The following is a 14,325-nucleotide window of genomic DNA, read 5'->3' on the forward strand; positions in this document are numbered from 1 at the left end:
GACCTTTTCTGCTTGTTTGTTACATTCTCAAGATGAAGCCCCCGGTGGTTACAGCAGTGCTGGTAGTACTGGTGCAGGTTTCTCATGGTTTCCCTGCCTTGTACCATCGAGGCTGGTGGAGGCTCTTAAGGGAAGGAGATGATTGCGGAAAATGTGAGCTGGCACTTTGCTCTGAGCCTAAAGACTGCCCAGCCGGGACTGTACTGGACCGTTGTGGCTGCTGTCCTGAATGTGGAAACGTGGAAGGTCAGATCTGTGACTTGGACCAGGGTAATCATTTTTATGGGCAATGCGGGGACAACCTCGAGTGCAGGTTGGATGCTGACGAAGCCAGGTTTGGGGAAGTTCCTGAACCCCAGTGTGTGTGCAAGTCTCAAGAGAGCATCTGCGGACCCGAAGGGAAAACCTATGAGAACATCTGTCAATTCAACAAGGCTTATGCAACTAAGAGAAATATCAGCATGAAACATAAAGGACCCTGTGAATCAGGTAACCTGTTCGGAGTCACTTTCAAACTAAAAAAACTCATTCTGATTTTTAGATATGTTACTGGATGCTCTAGCCTTAACTTCATTGAGGAAATGCTACGTTTTTGTTCTAATTATCATTATTTTGTTGCAGTACTATTGTGTGGAAAATGTGGGTCAGTAGCTAATACTTGTAAGTTATAAGCCTCAGTATAGTTATTAACCCAGTGGATTTTATATCACATGGCAACCAGTAAGACACAAACAGACTAAATCTGCTTTTAAAGAGCAGAGAATATTTTTTACAAAAATTGTGTGTGTAGTTGGGAGTAGATGAACAGTTGAAAAGTCTTTGAGTACTGGACAAGTAATTATTATTACATGAAGACTGATCTGATATTAAAGTGGTGATTGCAAAGCAGACCTTATGTCCATGTGTGTACGCTCATGCATGTATGTATCTATCTGTATGTATATCTAGTAATTAATGAAGTAGAGGAAAAAGAAGATAGGGCTTAATTAATAGGTCTATTATTTTAACAAAAATGTCCACAATAATCTAATTAAGGAATCATCATAAAAGCTAGGTTCCCATGAAATGGAAATCCATATATCAGAACACAAACAAACAAACAATTTCCCTAAAGACACTTACAGAGCATGAATACTTCCCAGTGATGATTGTTAGTGGAAGGATTCTTAGCTGGGTTGTAGAGGGGAATGCTGTCTGCTGCTCATACGCTGTTCTCATTCTTCACGTTATTACAGGTCATTACTCATGGGCACCTTTCACCTAAGGCAAATAAATATAAAATGAAAAGGAGAAAGTGAACAGTTTAGTGGTTTGTTTCGTGGTGTTTTTGTTTTAATGAGAAATGTTTTTTCTTTTAAAAAGAAAGTTCATGAAATATTTTCTCATATGAAATCAGTAGGTTTCTGAGTCACAAATGGGTCACAGTTGTGGGAATCCAAACTTGTGTCTCTGGCAATGGTCCACGTATGTGAGTAACTCAGGTCCATTTCACTCACTCCTTGCTAGCAGTCTGTTGCCTCCAATTCAGACCATATGCTGTGCTTTTGTATTGAATGAACACTGGACATTGAATACTTAAAAGGAAGAGTGATGAGCAGCTAAGACCAGACTTCTTTCCTCTTTTTCTAGTTGCAAAAGAAACACCCATTGAAGAAACCCCTATTTGCCATTAGGGCATTAAGCTGGGAAGTGAGGCTTGTCAGTAAAGAGACATTCAGAAAACTCACTGCACACCAGCGCGTGGTGTGATTGAAAGCCTGTTTGCCCTTGGGTAGTTTCTCTTATTTGGCATGAAAATAGCACAAGTTCTTGCAAGGTAACCCTTTCAGGGAGATTTCAGCTGGAAGTGCCATTCAAGTAGCAGCTGACGTTACCTTTGCAGCAGAGAAGGTTGCTGTTCTGGCACACAGGCTTAAAGCAATGGTTTGCTCTAATTAATTAAACAGACCAGCTAAAAAGCAGTAATTTGGCCTTGGAGCCACCTCTGAGGTACGTAACACTGCTCCTCAAGCAAGAGGAACAAGCTCAGCTCCTCTGCATGCAGGCATCACCCCCAGTGTTTTCCCACTGCCTCCCTTGGTCCCCAGAAAGGCTGGCCCCTCTCTCCAGGCACACAGAGGAATTTCTTGGGATGCCTCAGTTTGCTGAATTGCACAGAGGCCTGGGGATAAGCTCACAGCCCTCACTGCTGTGCAGACTTCACTGAAGAGAAATGGGGGCCTGCCACCTTGGCTGGTGCAGAGAAGAGACGCAGCTGGTGCGTGAGCCCAGCTGCAGCAGCACATTTGAGCCTGAGGTGGGTGCTGGGCTCACTGGGGTCAGGGAGAAGCATCCCTCTTCTAAACTTCTCTGAGCAGCTGCTGACCACGTTTTGTAGGCTCTGTTTTAGACCCAGGAGACACAGAGGTGCTGCCATGGACGCACGATGCCTTGGTCCCCCACAGGAGTCTACCAGTAAGCCCCTCCTTCACGGCAGCTCCCTGAAGCAGCAGTGGGCATGTGAGTGTGCTGTGATTCAGACTCTCTTTTTTCATGGCTGCAGCTGATGACAAAAGGCAACAGGGAGTCTGGCTCCAAGACCAGCAACCTCACCATGGCACTCGCTTTCCACTGACTTCGATTTGCATGAGAAACAAACACCAGACACTGTGGGGTTTTGGTACCAATCTATAAATATAACCTTCAGTCAACTCCAAGTACTTTGTTTTGCTATTTCTCCTTCAAAGCATCTGCTGTTTCCTATTGATGCCAAAAGGATTAATTGTATACAGCAACCAATGAATAAATAAATAACAATAAACTCCTTTCATCAGAAGAGCACAGCCTTTTATCTTTCGTCTATTGCCAGAAAAAAAGGGAAGAAAAAGGCCTAGCTCCCTAAAGTAACTCTGAAAAAAAGCCCTTCTCTTCCTAAATGTTAGTTTTGATCTGTTTATCTAATAATTTACCAAGGTTACTAAGTAGTGAGTAGATACAGATTCTCCACACTTAGTCTATCCCCATTCAAAGCTTTACTGCTGATGATTTAATGAAGTAACAGAACTAGCGGTGCTGCTCTTTGAAATTAAATGTAATTATTCGAAGTTTAGATACAGTAAAAAACAACAACAACAACAAAAAAAACCTGATCTGCCAGATTTCTTGTCATTTTCATTAAATCAGACATAGATTAGCAAAAATGAATAAGTTAAGAAACAAAAAATTGGTACTATATAATTATTTATTCTGTAATGGTATTGGGTTAAAGTCAATTATGAAAGGTGAAGCAGAATTTTGATTTTTCCTGGCTTCTGGTTTATGTTTTCTGTAACACAGGAGGACAGTTCGTGACCAGAATTTTAAAAGGCAAGGCACAACTACAGCACATTCACCTCCAGACACTGAGGCATCAGAATGCTGTCTATAATTATCAAGAAAAGATTATCTGCTCCAGGAATCAAAATGACTGGTTAATCATTCCAGTATAGACCTGTTTTTAAAGAGACAATTTTAAAAAACAAAACCAAACAAACAAACAAAAACAAACAAACACACAGATATGCATGGAAGAATCTGGCTGAACACAAATTCTGAAACGTTCATAAATGAAGTTTGTACATTGCTGTTAAAATATTAAATTGTGACTTCATTTTTCTGCATTGACATATAGCAAAATGGTGTTGTAAGATTTTTATTTTTTTTCTGGAGGTACTTCAAGTTTGAGTAGATAATGCAAGTATTCGTTGTGTGTTCACATTCAGAAAAGGCAGTTTAGTTTGATCAAAACTGCGGTCTTTCCTACTTGCTGCAGGTTTGATCTCAGGTGAAGCCAGTCCTTGTGAGCCCAGGTCCAGCAAAGCCTTAAGTACTTGTTTGGAAGTACTCAGCTGGGTGAGACCTGGGCCATATTTAGATGTTTCCATCCGACACAGTTAATGAAGAAATGGCTGTATCTAGCATGGAAGTAGTATCTGTGCACGGTAAACAGTGCTAGTCAAATTTCTCATATGTTTGTAAGGTAATTTGTAATTGGGATCCTCGTGTCCTGGAGGCTAAGGATGTGTTTATGTGGTGTCATGAAGGCAGAGCCCCCAGCCTCACGTGGCTGAGCTGTGCCCGAGGACAGGCACACAGGCAGGGCTCTGCTCTTGGCAATACCTTGGTCTTGTCAGTATCGTCCCAGGACACCGGCCCTTGTGCCGGAACAAAGGTACTAACCAGTCTACATCTGCCTGCCAGCAAGTTAGTGTGCTGCCTCTGTACAGAAACAATTTAAACAACTAATGTGAGTCAATGTAACATTTGGCTTTCTTTCTTACACCTGAAACTTAACTAAAGTGGACACATAATTAAAAGCATTGTGGTTGCACTGAGTTTTAGTATTTCAAAGTGTGTTCTGATGTCAGATCCTCTGATCATAGGCAAAAAAAATTCTCATCCAAGATACTCAGGCAATTCTGATTTGAACATGAGATTTTTGCAATGATAGAGAGGTTCTGAATGTACCATTCTGATGAAAGAACAAGCATTTAAGGGCTAATAAATTTGAAAACCTTACTTTTGAAGAGTACCGGCAGTGTTTAATGAGGAATGAGTAAATGGGGAAATTGATATTTTCCTGTATAATTGCTTTTCAAGTAATTTTGATAGAATATATGTTATAAATTAGACCACACAATTTACTGGTCTATTGAAATTATTTTATTAATCAAGTAAGCAGACACAAGCAAAACAGCGCTGGGCGGCTGGGGAGTCTCCGCTCCACCACAGCACGCAACTTCCCCTTTCCAGTGTCGCTGTTTTATAGCATTGAAGTTCCGGCTTGTCGAGACTTGTCGAGACCTGTCGAGACCTGTCGACTTGTCGAGACCTGTCCTGAGATTGCGCAGTCTGTTGTTGGGGGTCGTTGTTCTTCCTCCGGTGATCATGCGTTGTGCTTGTGTTCAGGTGGGGTCAAAACAGGATGTCTTGCTTTGTCCCCATGTTACAATGCCGTGAGTTGTGAAACCTTATCTCCTCAGTAGATTCTTTAAATTCTCAAGGACAATGAACAAACCCCTACTAATTTATCACAATATATTTTATATTTTCTGCACAGTTATCAATTCGTAAAAACTGACACAGGTATATGAAACATTACTTGAAAACCTGGGACAGTATGTTATGATTTCAGATGCTGAAGCATATATACTGTACACATTGATTCAAATATTTTGAGTCAAAATATATTAATTATTTACTAGAAGTTTCTATTTCTAAGTCTCTGGGATACGTACAAAAATAAAAGCACTCATTAAATAAAAGTCTAATGGCCCAGAAAACATGTTCATTTTTAAAAGCCAGCAGGGAAATAGAGAAAGAAAACATACTTTATAAAGAAAACACTTCTCATTGATGACATGTAGATACAGAAAAGTCCAAAGAGATTTCCAAAAGAAGGAAAGCTGCATTAACAGTAAATATGTGTTTTTCCTCCCTCCTGCTAAATAAAATCATCTTCTGTTAAAACTGAGTATGCTCATACATGCTTATAGAGAGCTATGTATTTGAATAGTGTCTGAGTGCATCAGATGATAGTTTTTTTATTTAATGTCTGCAAATCCCTGGTCTGGCTCCCTCTCGTGGTTAATGTCAGCTTTTTATTTGGGAAAAAGGAAGAGAATCATTCAGAGACAAAAAATAAATGGAGAAGGAGGTTGAAGATAAAAGAATAACAGGAAACAAGTACATGGAAATCTGATAGTTATAATAAGCATAAAAACTTATAAAGTAACTGGATTACTACTGTTGCTTATGTCTCCTAACACAAGAACATCAGACAAAATTCATAGCAAGTGGGACTAAATGTGAAACCTATTAATGCTGTTATTCTGTAATTTGCTGCGATGCACTCCACAAGTTACAGCGAGAAACAAAACCTTAGCAAGCTGAAGGCAATGAGGTATCTAGAAGACAAGTTCTGATAAGCTAGCAATCTCAGCATTTCAGCTTTTAAGCTAGGCAAAACATAACAGAAATGAAGTATTACTGCCCGTGATCAAGTTGTTCTGTGACAGCCTGCTACAGAACTTCTTGTACTTTCCTCTGAAGGTCTGGCTGCTAAAGCACTGGCTGCTAAAATGATGGGCCTTGGGTCTAGCCCATGATGACAGCACATGGGGCGCAAACTGCACTTAAGTTCAGCTTAAGTTTCACGATCGTGTGCATAGAGAAAGGACAGGCAGGTACTTTGAAATTTGTGTCTTTGAAATACCTGTTCACCCTTAATGAGACACAGTTTTCTGAGCTTGAAAAGCTGCTTGGAATCATGTGGCTCCTCATAATGTGCAAGATTGAAAACATGAAAATTAGTTTTATCGAGTGAAACAAGAATTTACGTTATATGCTTTTGTGTTTATGCTGTTCACTGTCTTCTAAACCAGTACTCTGTTGGGTCTCTGCAGCTCCTGTGATTTCTATGCCACCCCAGGATGTCCAGAATTTCACAGGCAATGATGTCATTTTTGGCTGTGAGGTGTCAGCCTATCCTATGCCACACCTTGAATGGAAAAAAAAAGGGAATAAAATGTTTCTGCCGGGAGATGATGCCCATATCTCAGTACAGGTAAAACTTGCATTTACTGTAACTTATGATTTGGAATGAGGAGTAGGGGTGCTAAGTAGCGAATTTCTCCTACAGCACACAGTACGGTTGTAATAAATAGAAATCCTACAGGGGCCCTATGATTATGTAAAGAATTCTGACTTTGGTGAGTGCAGGGATCGTTGCTGTGGCAGTCCAAGCAGAAGGAATAACAGGAGGGGTAGCATCCATCCATCTCCAGGGAAAGAAAAGATGCAAGATTCTCCTTACATATGAATCATTCTGGAAAAAATGAATTGATATAAAAATAGAAATATTTAAGCTAATACCTAGAAGAAGGTGCATTGTGGGAAGGATGGCTGTTGGCAACTGTTTTTCTATTCTTGGTGCAGAAGCATAATTCTGGCAGATACCTCAACTTCTCCTCTGCAAGATGTTGTTTCTGGAGACCTGCCATTTGGGTTCAGTCCTTGATGTGTTCAAAAAGCAAACAAAGAAATGTGCTCATTTTATGGAGGATGCTGTGTTTTAATCTGAGGGGAACTAGCAGAATGGCATTAGATAGGGGTTTGAGCAAATGCAGAGATAGCCTGAAAGTTTGAGCTAAAATTAAATCAAAATGCTAATTTTTTAAATGGAAATAACATTCTGGGGAGAAGAGCTAACAAAGCCAGATGTACTGGCAGACTGCAGGAAGGCTGAGGGCTGTATCAGCATGCCTCCTCGAGTGGGCAAAAGAACACGAGCAGACTGTGTCCTGGGGAAGTAAATGGCAAATCTAGCTTTCTGGATACACAACTGAAAAGCTAAAAGATCCAATGGACATGGGACACAACCTGAAAAAAATATAGACAGAAAATGCACAGAAATACCTTATTATAGTACTAAGTATCTAAATTATTTAGAAATGTATCCAGATCCATGCAAACAGAGCATGAATGTATGTGGAATTAGTGGACTTAAAAACAATGGTGCATGGAGCCCCATCCGAACACTGGTTGATTCAGAGCCTAAACTAAACCTTGTTAACTTGTCTCATTAGGTTAGAGTGAGCACGACAGCATCTCTACCAACATTTGTTACCTGTTTTGTATCTGTAATATTTGTTTGGAAAACAAAGCTCCCCCATTAAGAGGCTTTGGCACGAGCCAGTTGAAACTGATTGTCACAAACTGTGAAAACTCATGCTCTGTCTGTTCAAACTTGGACGCTGAGTGCCAGCTTGGTCAGGCCCCTTGGCTCAGGCTCAAACGCCACTCTCATCCTGAAGAAATTAATGAGCTCCAGGACAAGTGGCAGTGCTTTGAAGCAGCAGCAAGAAGTGGTGCCAGGACAAGAAGCGTGAGGACTGCTGGGAAACAGAAGCATCAAAAGGACCAGGAATTAGAGCCCTGTGAAGGGCACTGAAGTTTAAAGGTTTGAGCAGGGGAAGCATGAACTAAGAGTCACAGAGAAAACAGGAAATTAAAATATATGGCAGCAGAATCAAACTGAGAATCAAAGCATGATAGCAGTACATGGTAAACAAAAGCAAAGTTTGGAACAATGTTTAAATCTGGACACAATTATTTTGAAAATTATTATCATGTCTCCTAGCTACTTCACTATTTCTTTCTCTTCTAAAAGGCAAGAGGTGGACCTCAGAAGTACGGTGTGACAGGCTGGCTGCAGATTCAAGGCCTCAAAAAATCAGATGAAGGCATCTACATCTGCCATACCAAAAATAAGTATGGTGCAACATATGCCTCTGCAAGACTGAAAGTCATTGATGGTATATTGTGTTTTGTTTTTGTTTTTTATTTGGATGTGAAGAATATAAAATGTTTAAGACTGACAAGCAGCCTGCAAAGTGTGTGGGTTTGTCAGAATGCAAATGCAAATTAAGGATATCAGAAATGACCTAGAGATTTCCATATTTTAACCTTTCTGTCTTCTTTTCTTTTCCTTCATCCTTTCAAAGAGATTCAGTTCTAGGTATTTTTAATTCAGAAGTGCCTGTGAATTCTGGGAGAGAAAAATACCGACATGTTAATATCATAATATTTTGCTTCAAATGATACCATCTTTGAGAAAAATTGTTGAAAATTATAGCCACAGATCTGAAACATATTATTCTATCTTCTTCCTAGAGAAGCCCTTTGATGTTACGAACTCTGCACCCAGAACAACTGCTGGATCTGAGGCAGTCTTCAAACTACGGCTGTTCTGTTTATCTGCTTATTTTTCCAAAAGTTAGGATGGCAACAGCCGCTGTTCCTTACCAATAGCATTTGGAAAAATACAAGAAACAGCTTTACATTTTTTGCATTGGGCTCAGTCCCACGGGCTGATGCCAGCGAGAACTGGGATTGCTGGTAAATGCAGGACACAGATGCTGTCTGTATTTGCCTCCCAAGTTAAGGCTTTTTCATTTGTCACTGACTCTGCCAGTGGTTTTCAAAGCTTTATCAGCTCTGCTCGTATTTTTGGGTCTGTAGGATTTGCAAATGATTGAAGGTATAGTTCTTAACAAGGACTCAGAAATATTGAGCTTGCTGTACTTATCTAAAACTGTACTCTCCTCTTCATTCCTATTTACAGCTAATTCAATCTGGATTCAATTATGTCTTGCTGTGCAGGTTCACCTTCCGCATTTGCATTTACTGTCAGTCGAAGTGCAAGCTATGGCGCTGACTATGGGGACTACTATGACTATTCGGATGATGAGGATGAAGAAGAATATGAATCTGGGGACTATGAAAATTGAAACGACTCTGAATAATAATTTTTATACATATATTGTCCAATACTTTTCACACTGTTATATTTACTAGTATTCTCTGTGCTGGCAATGGCTCCTCTGATAACACACACACTCACTCGTGTATCCCGCCTGCCTGGAGTTCAGCTTTGGCTGAAGTGTATCACGTTACTTACTAGAAATAAGAACAGTTGTAAGTTCATACATTTAAACTGTTAAATAAAATTCTCAAATGTGTACTTGTCTATTGAGCATCCTGAAAGGATCAAAATTTATATTATTTTTAAACGTCTATGATTCTACAATTTCTTTAAATCATTCTAATTTGTCTACCAAAAATGTCATTAGTTAAACAGAATTTTCACTATGTATCAATTTCTATTTTTTAATGTACTAAGAAATATCAAGAAGCTGTTCGCATGGCAACAAGCCTAGGTCTGAAGGTTAAAAAGAGTCTTTAATCTTCTTAGTTCTTATTTTCTCATAAGTTTCAGCAAGATTTTTCTTCTCATTTGAAGTTTTCCTTATTTAGTCTCACCATGGGTGAATTACTTATCTTCTGGGGGACTATTTTGTTTACTTTTAATAGAAACTTGAATCACAATCTTAAGCAAGTGAATGCTGTTTTACTTGCAATATCCAGAAAAGATTTCTTGTGCATCCAAGCAGACAAGCACACCCTTTGACTTCTTTTTATAACAGTTCTTGAGCTACTCCTACTAGCATCAGCTCCCTCCCACTGGCCTAGGCAACAGTTTAAGATTTGGGATTGCTATTTATGTTCTGAAGAGGGGGGAATGACTGCAGTTTATGGAAGATGGCTGTTCCATAGCTCAGTGCATACCTCTCAAACACACAGAGAGCCGGTATTTGTCCTTTGTCTTGTTCTGCTTTATCCTTGTCTGTTCTGACACTTGCTCCGGTATCTGTACTTTGTCCAACTGAAGTGCTTCAGCACTGTCACTGTTCTGGAAATGCCAGGCAGGAGAACAGGCTTTGTTTTCTTTCTGCAAACCACCAGAACACACAAGCATTTTTCAAATTGTTCCAGTCACTTCTTGATCAGCATGAGCCAGAAGAGCGACTCAAATGCAATTCAAAAACACAAGAATGCAGAATGGCAAGTGATCACCCTGAAAATTGTCTGTAATTGCTTTTGTTAATTATATACATGATGGCTGGCTCTGCACTAATGGGTGATGGAAGACACCCAACTATGAATACCACTTCTGGAGGGCCTTTACACCTGGCGGTTCCCAGTGGCCGAGGACAGATGCATCGCAGTAAGTTACTGAAGTCTCTCATTAACAAGAAAGCAAAAGTTCAGGCATCTTAATTTTAAGCCTCAGTATTTGTAATCTTTATCCAATGCACAAAAATATGCAGTGGTTACTGTGTATTTTTTTAATGTATATACAGTGCCTCACAAACTTCTCCAATAATTTTGTGTTGTTTTGTGCTTTTTTGCCATTAGGCGTATTATTTTCCTGCAATTTGAATAAGAGATTATAAGAGACTATAGACTGTGTTTGCCCTGAGGTGTTATTGATCTTTGTACAGGTAACAAACACACATGGAATAGCTTCTTTTGTTTTAGAGTTCCTGGAATATTGTGAACTCATGAATACAAACCACACCACTACATAACTGAAAAGATTAATAAGATATAATTAGGAATATGAAATGACTACAGATTTAACCACTGATTTTGCTGCTTTGGGCTCTTCCTGGTCTTCTTAGTGTTATGTATAATAAGGTTTTTTGTTTGTTCGCTATCCATTACTTTAAACATAAAATTGTCTGGAAGTAATCATCGTATTAAGTGGGTGTTTTTTGTTATAACTATTTAATCTACAGTCGTACATTCAAGATCAATTGCAACATGTGTTGCAAAAGAATGAACTGGATTACTGAACCACTCACTAAATTGTGGCAATGTATATTGGCATAGACTTGAACATGGCACAGAAAATAATCTTGAAATCATTAGCCATAGAAATAAATTAGAATTTTTCAGGGCCTTCTGCAATTGCTAATGTAATGTGGAAAAAAAAAAAAAAAAAAAAAAGCAGAAAGAAAACAATAGTTGAATGAGAAAATGTGTACCGAAACTGTATCAAACACTAGACTACAACTGTTTGGCCTGATGAACTGTCTATTTTAAAAAACAAACAAACAAAAAAAAGCACCTAACATTTACAGAAAAAAAAAAAGGTTCTAAATTAAACATATTGGATTTGTCTATGTTTTTTCTTATGTATTTAATAATTTCTTGTCAATTATAAGCTATTCTTTTCAGTAAGAAAACTGCATGTTAGGGACAATCCCAATCTAATACAAAAAAATAGAAGGAACAGTGATACCCAGAACATTTGCACGTTCTGGTTTTGGGAGGGTAAGGAAGGGGGAATGTCTGGTTTTGTTTATATGCTTTAATCAAGTCACTTAAACATAAAAAGGATGGAGAAGATTCAGCTCTCTCTAAGCAGTGTGGCAAAAGAACGGATCTAATTGTGAATGCATTGCCTGTAGCAACAGCCCTATGCACATAATCCAAAGTAACAGCAAATTCAGGAAACGGGTGTTATTCCACCTAGCAGAAAATGAGACGCAGACTTGAGCTGGAAACCACAGGGGAGGGAAAGCTGCAGGGAGGTCTCAGAACTGTATCTTGTGAGGCACATTTAAAACATTCCAATTCAACTTCCATTGAATGAGCAAGAATTTTGTTTTTATCTTCCACAGAAGCAAGATTGAATATCGTGACACAACCTCTCCTCCTCAAGCATCTTCACCGTGTCATTTCCACCTCCCAAGTAAAGATAAAGGAATTGTATAAAAATTCCTCAATAAATTACACTCCCTAACGCAGATTTGCCCTTTGTGCTAGGACTCCGACATAGTATGAAGTATTTCCACAATCTGACATTCTTACTTGCTATGTTAAATCTCAGCAGTTTGTTAGGTATTAGCCTAGGAATCCGTTAATTCTTTAGCTAGACCACTTTATTTTTCCCTTAAATATAGTAAGGCTATAGTTAACAAATTGGATACAGAAGTGCAATTGCCTGCATCTGAGAGATTTAAATGATTAAATCGATGTTTAAACTACAGTATATGCTCATCTGTCAACACAGAACCAAGACCAAGGCTAGCGAGGAATGTGTGTGTGTTTCTGTCTAAGAGAAAACATTCTCGCTCTACACCAGCTGGAGACTGGCTCGGTGCTGCAGAAGTCACAGCTGCAGAAGCCACAAGCTCTCACTCATGCTTAGCTACCTGTGGTGTCCTTCGATTATGCACAGCTCTTCAACTGTGTAACTTATTAAATGCATTTCTTCATGTCTTTGCATAGCTTAGTGGCACAGGCTAGGTAATGGCCCACCACCTGGAGCAGCAGTCACAGCCATTGCTAGAACTGCAATTAATCACAGGGTCATGGTATTTAAAGGACTTCCTCGTACCTGTTTGACCAGAGCTGCTTCTGGCTCTCTGGACAGTTTAAAAATTGCATAGCATGTGAAAGTTTCCCACAACTACTGCACCGTAATTTATGGCTGACTTTTCTCACCCCGTGTCACTGTTTCATTCCATATCCCCCAGTCCTGAGCATTCCTCTGTTTAGATCTGCCCCTCTGCTTTCCTTTGAAATGCTTTCTGTCCTCTTACTTCTGTGTGTATGAGCAGCCCTTTGTCTCTGATTCTCTAGCATGCTTTTTGACCTTTCCTTTCCTACAGACTATGGCTAAGGATAAATAATAGTTCTATTTCTTCACAGGATAGAGGATGAAACATTGGGCTAAAGCACTGGACAGGACTGAGGCTCAACTATTAGGGGACTGAGTAATCTCAGCCATTTGACTTTTGGAAATGCCATCCTCCAGCATCAGTTCTGGGAGTGTGAGAACAAGAAAGTGTTTAAAACCATTTTCCATTTTGATTTTGCTTAATTCTCCAATAATTAATGATAGTATTTTATGCAGAAGCATATGATTCAGGAGTGATATCATCATTTGACTGTGATAGTTCATGTACAAAGAAACTTCTATTCCTGCCTCCATTAGATTGTCCTAGCTTTCTTGACCCAGCTAAGAATACATCAAATTCTTTTTGGTCTAAAGCAGCTGCCATTTTCAAAGGAACTCTACCAGTTTGGCCCTCATCTATGGGGCTACCAGGCTTCACAAGAATTTTTGTCATGAGTGTGATGTAGCAGGAAGGAAACACTAATAATGCTACACAAACTGTTCAGGCCCCGTCTTCTGTCAACCACAATTAAAATGCCACGGACTACAAGTCACTGTGGAGTTTAGAGCAGGGGAGATTGAAGCAGAAGTTCTTCCAAACTATGTTAAATCGTCAAAAAACAATGCGCCCAATAAGAATTTCAGATATTATTTTTTGCCTTATTCATAAAAGCTGCCAGTTAACTACAGCAACAGTCCTTGGATTTTCCGTGGATAAGTTTTTAGTTTTCACTGCTCCTAACTTGCCCCAGCTTGTGTTGGTATCAGCTCCAGTGTTTGCACATTCAACCTTTTTTGCTGCTTACCCTGACGCTTTATTTGCTGTTACCTGAGCCTCCTTCCTCCCTTTGCCACTGACACCAGCAGCATCTTATGATGCCGGAACACTTTGTTGAGTTTTACCCTGGACTCTGTTTGGCACTCTACACTGCACAGGACCACTGCTCACCTCTAGCAGGACAGGGAATACACAAATGCATCTCTTGTTTTGGCTTTTCTCATGTTTCTTCATTAGTGTCACAAACATGTTGCTCTGTGACTGCAGCTGGCACAACGCTGTACATACGTGCAGTCTGTAACAACCTCTGTAACCCACGCCATACATTTCACCAGCTTCCACTCCAAGACATGCACCTACCATGTCATCTTTTAGGAAAACAACCACTCTTAATCCAGTGACAAGGAGTACACCATTCTTTGGTGTCAGTCCTTCTTACAGGCAATTGCCAGCATGGCTTATTTTGGTTCCAAATTTGTCCAGCTTTAGCTTATAGTGG

The 14,325-nt window shown here is 39.6% G+C and overlaps 1 protein-coding gene across 1 annotated transcript; it reads left to right on the forward strand.

Annotated features, from left to right (window-relative positions):
* LOC116495036 (kazal-type serine protease inhibitor domain-containing protein 1-like) lies at window positions 1-9,539 on the forward strand. Its single transcript, XM_032197219.1, has 4 exons — window positions 1-489; window positions 6,423-6,583; window positions 8,189-8,333; window positions 9,181-9,539. Exons 1-4 carry the CDS (start codon window positions 33-35, stop codon window positions 9,306-9,308), a joined length of 891 nt encoding a protein of 296 aa, XP_032053110.1. The 5' UTR covers window positions 1-32; the 3' UTR covers window positions 9,309-9,539.
* The last annotated feature ends 4,786 nt before the right edge of the window (window positions 9,540-14,325 follow it).

Source organism: Aythya fuligula, chromosome 14, assembly GCF_009819795.1.
Source record: "Aythya fuligula isolate bAytFul2 chromosome 14, bAytFul2.pri, whole genome shotgun sequence".
Lineage (NCBI taxonomy): Eukaryota > Metazoa > Chordata > Aves > Anseriformes > Anatidae > Aythya > Aythya fuligula.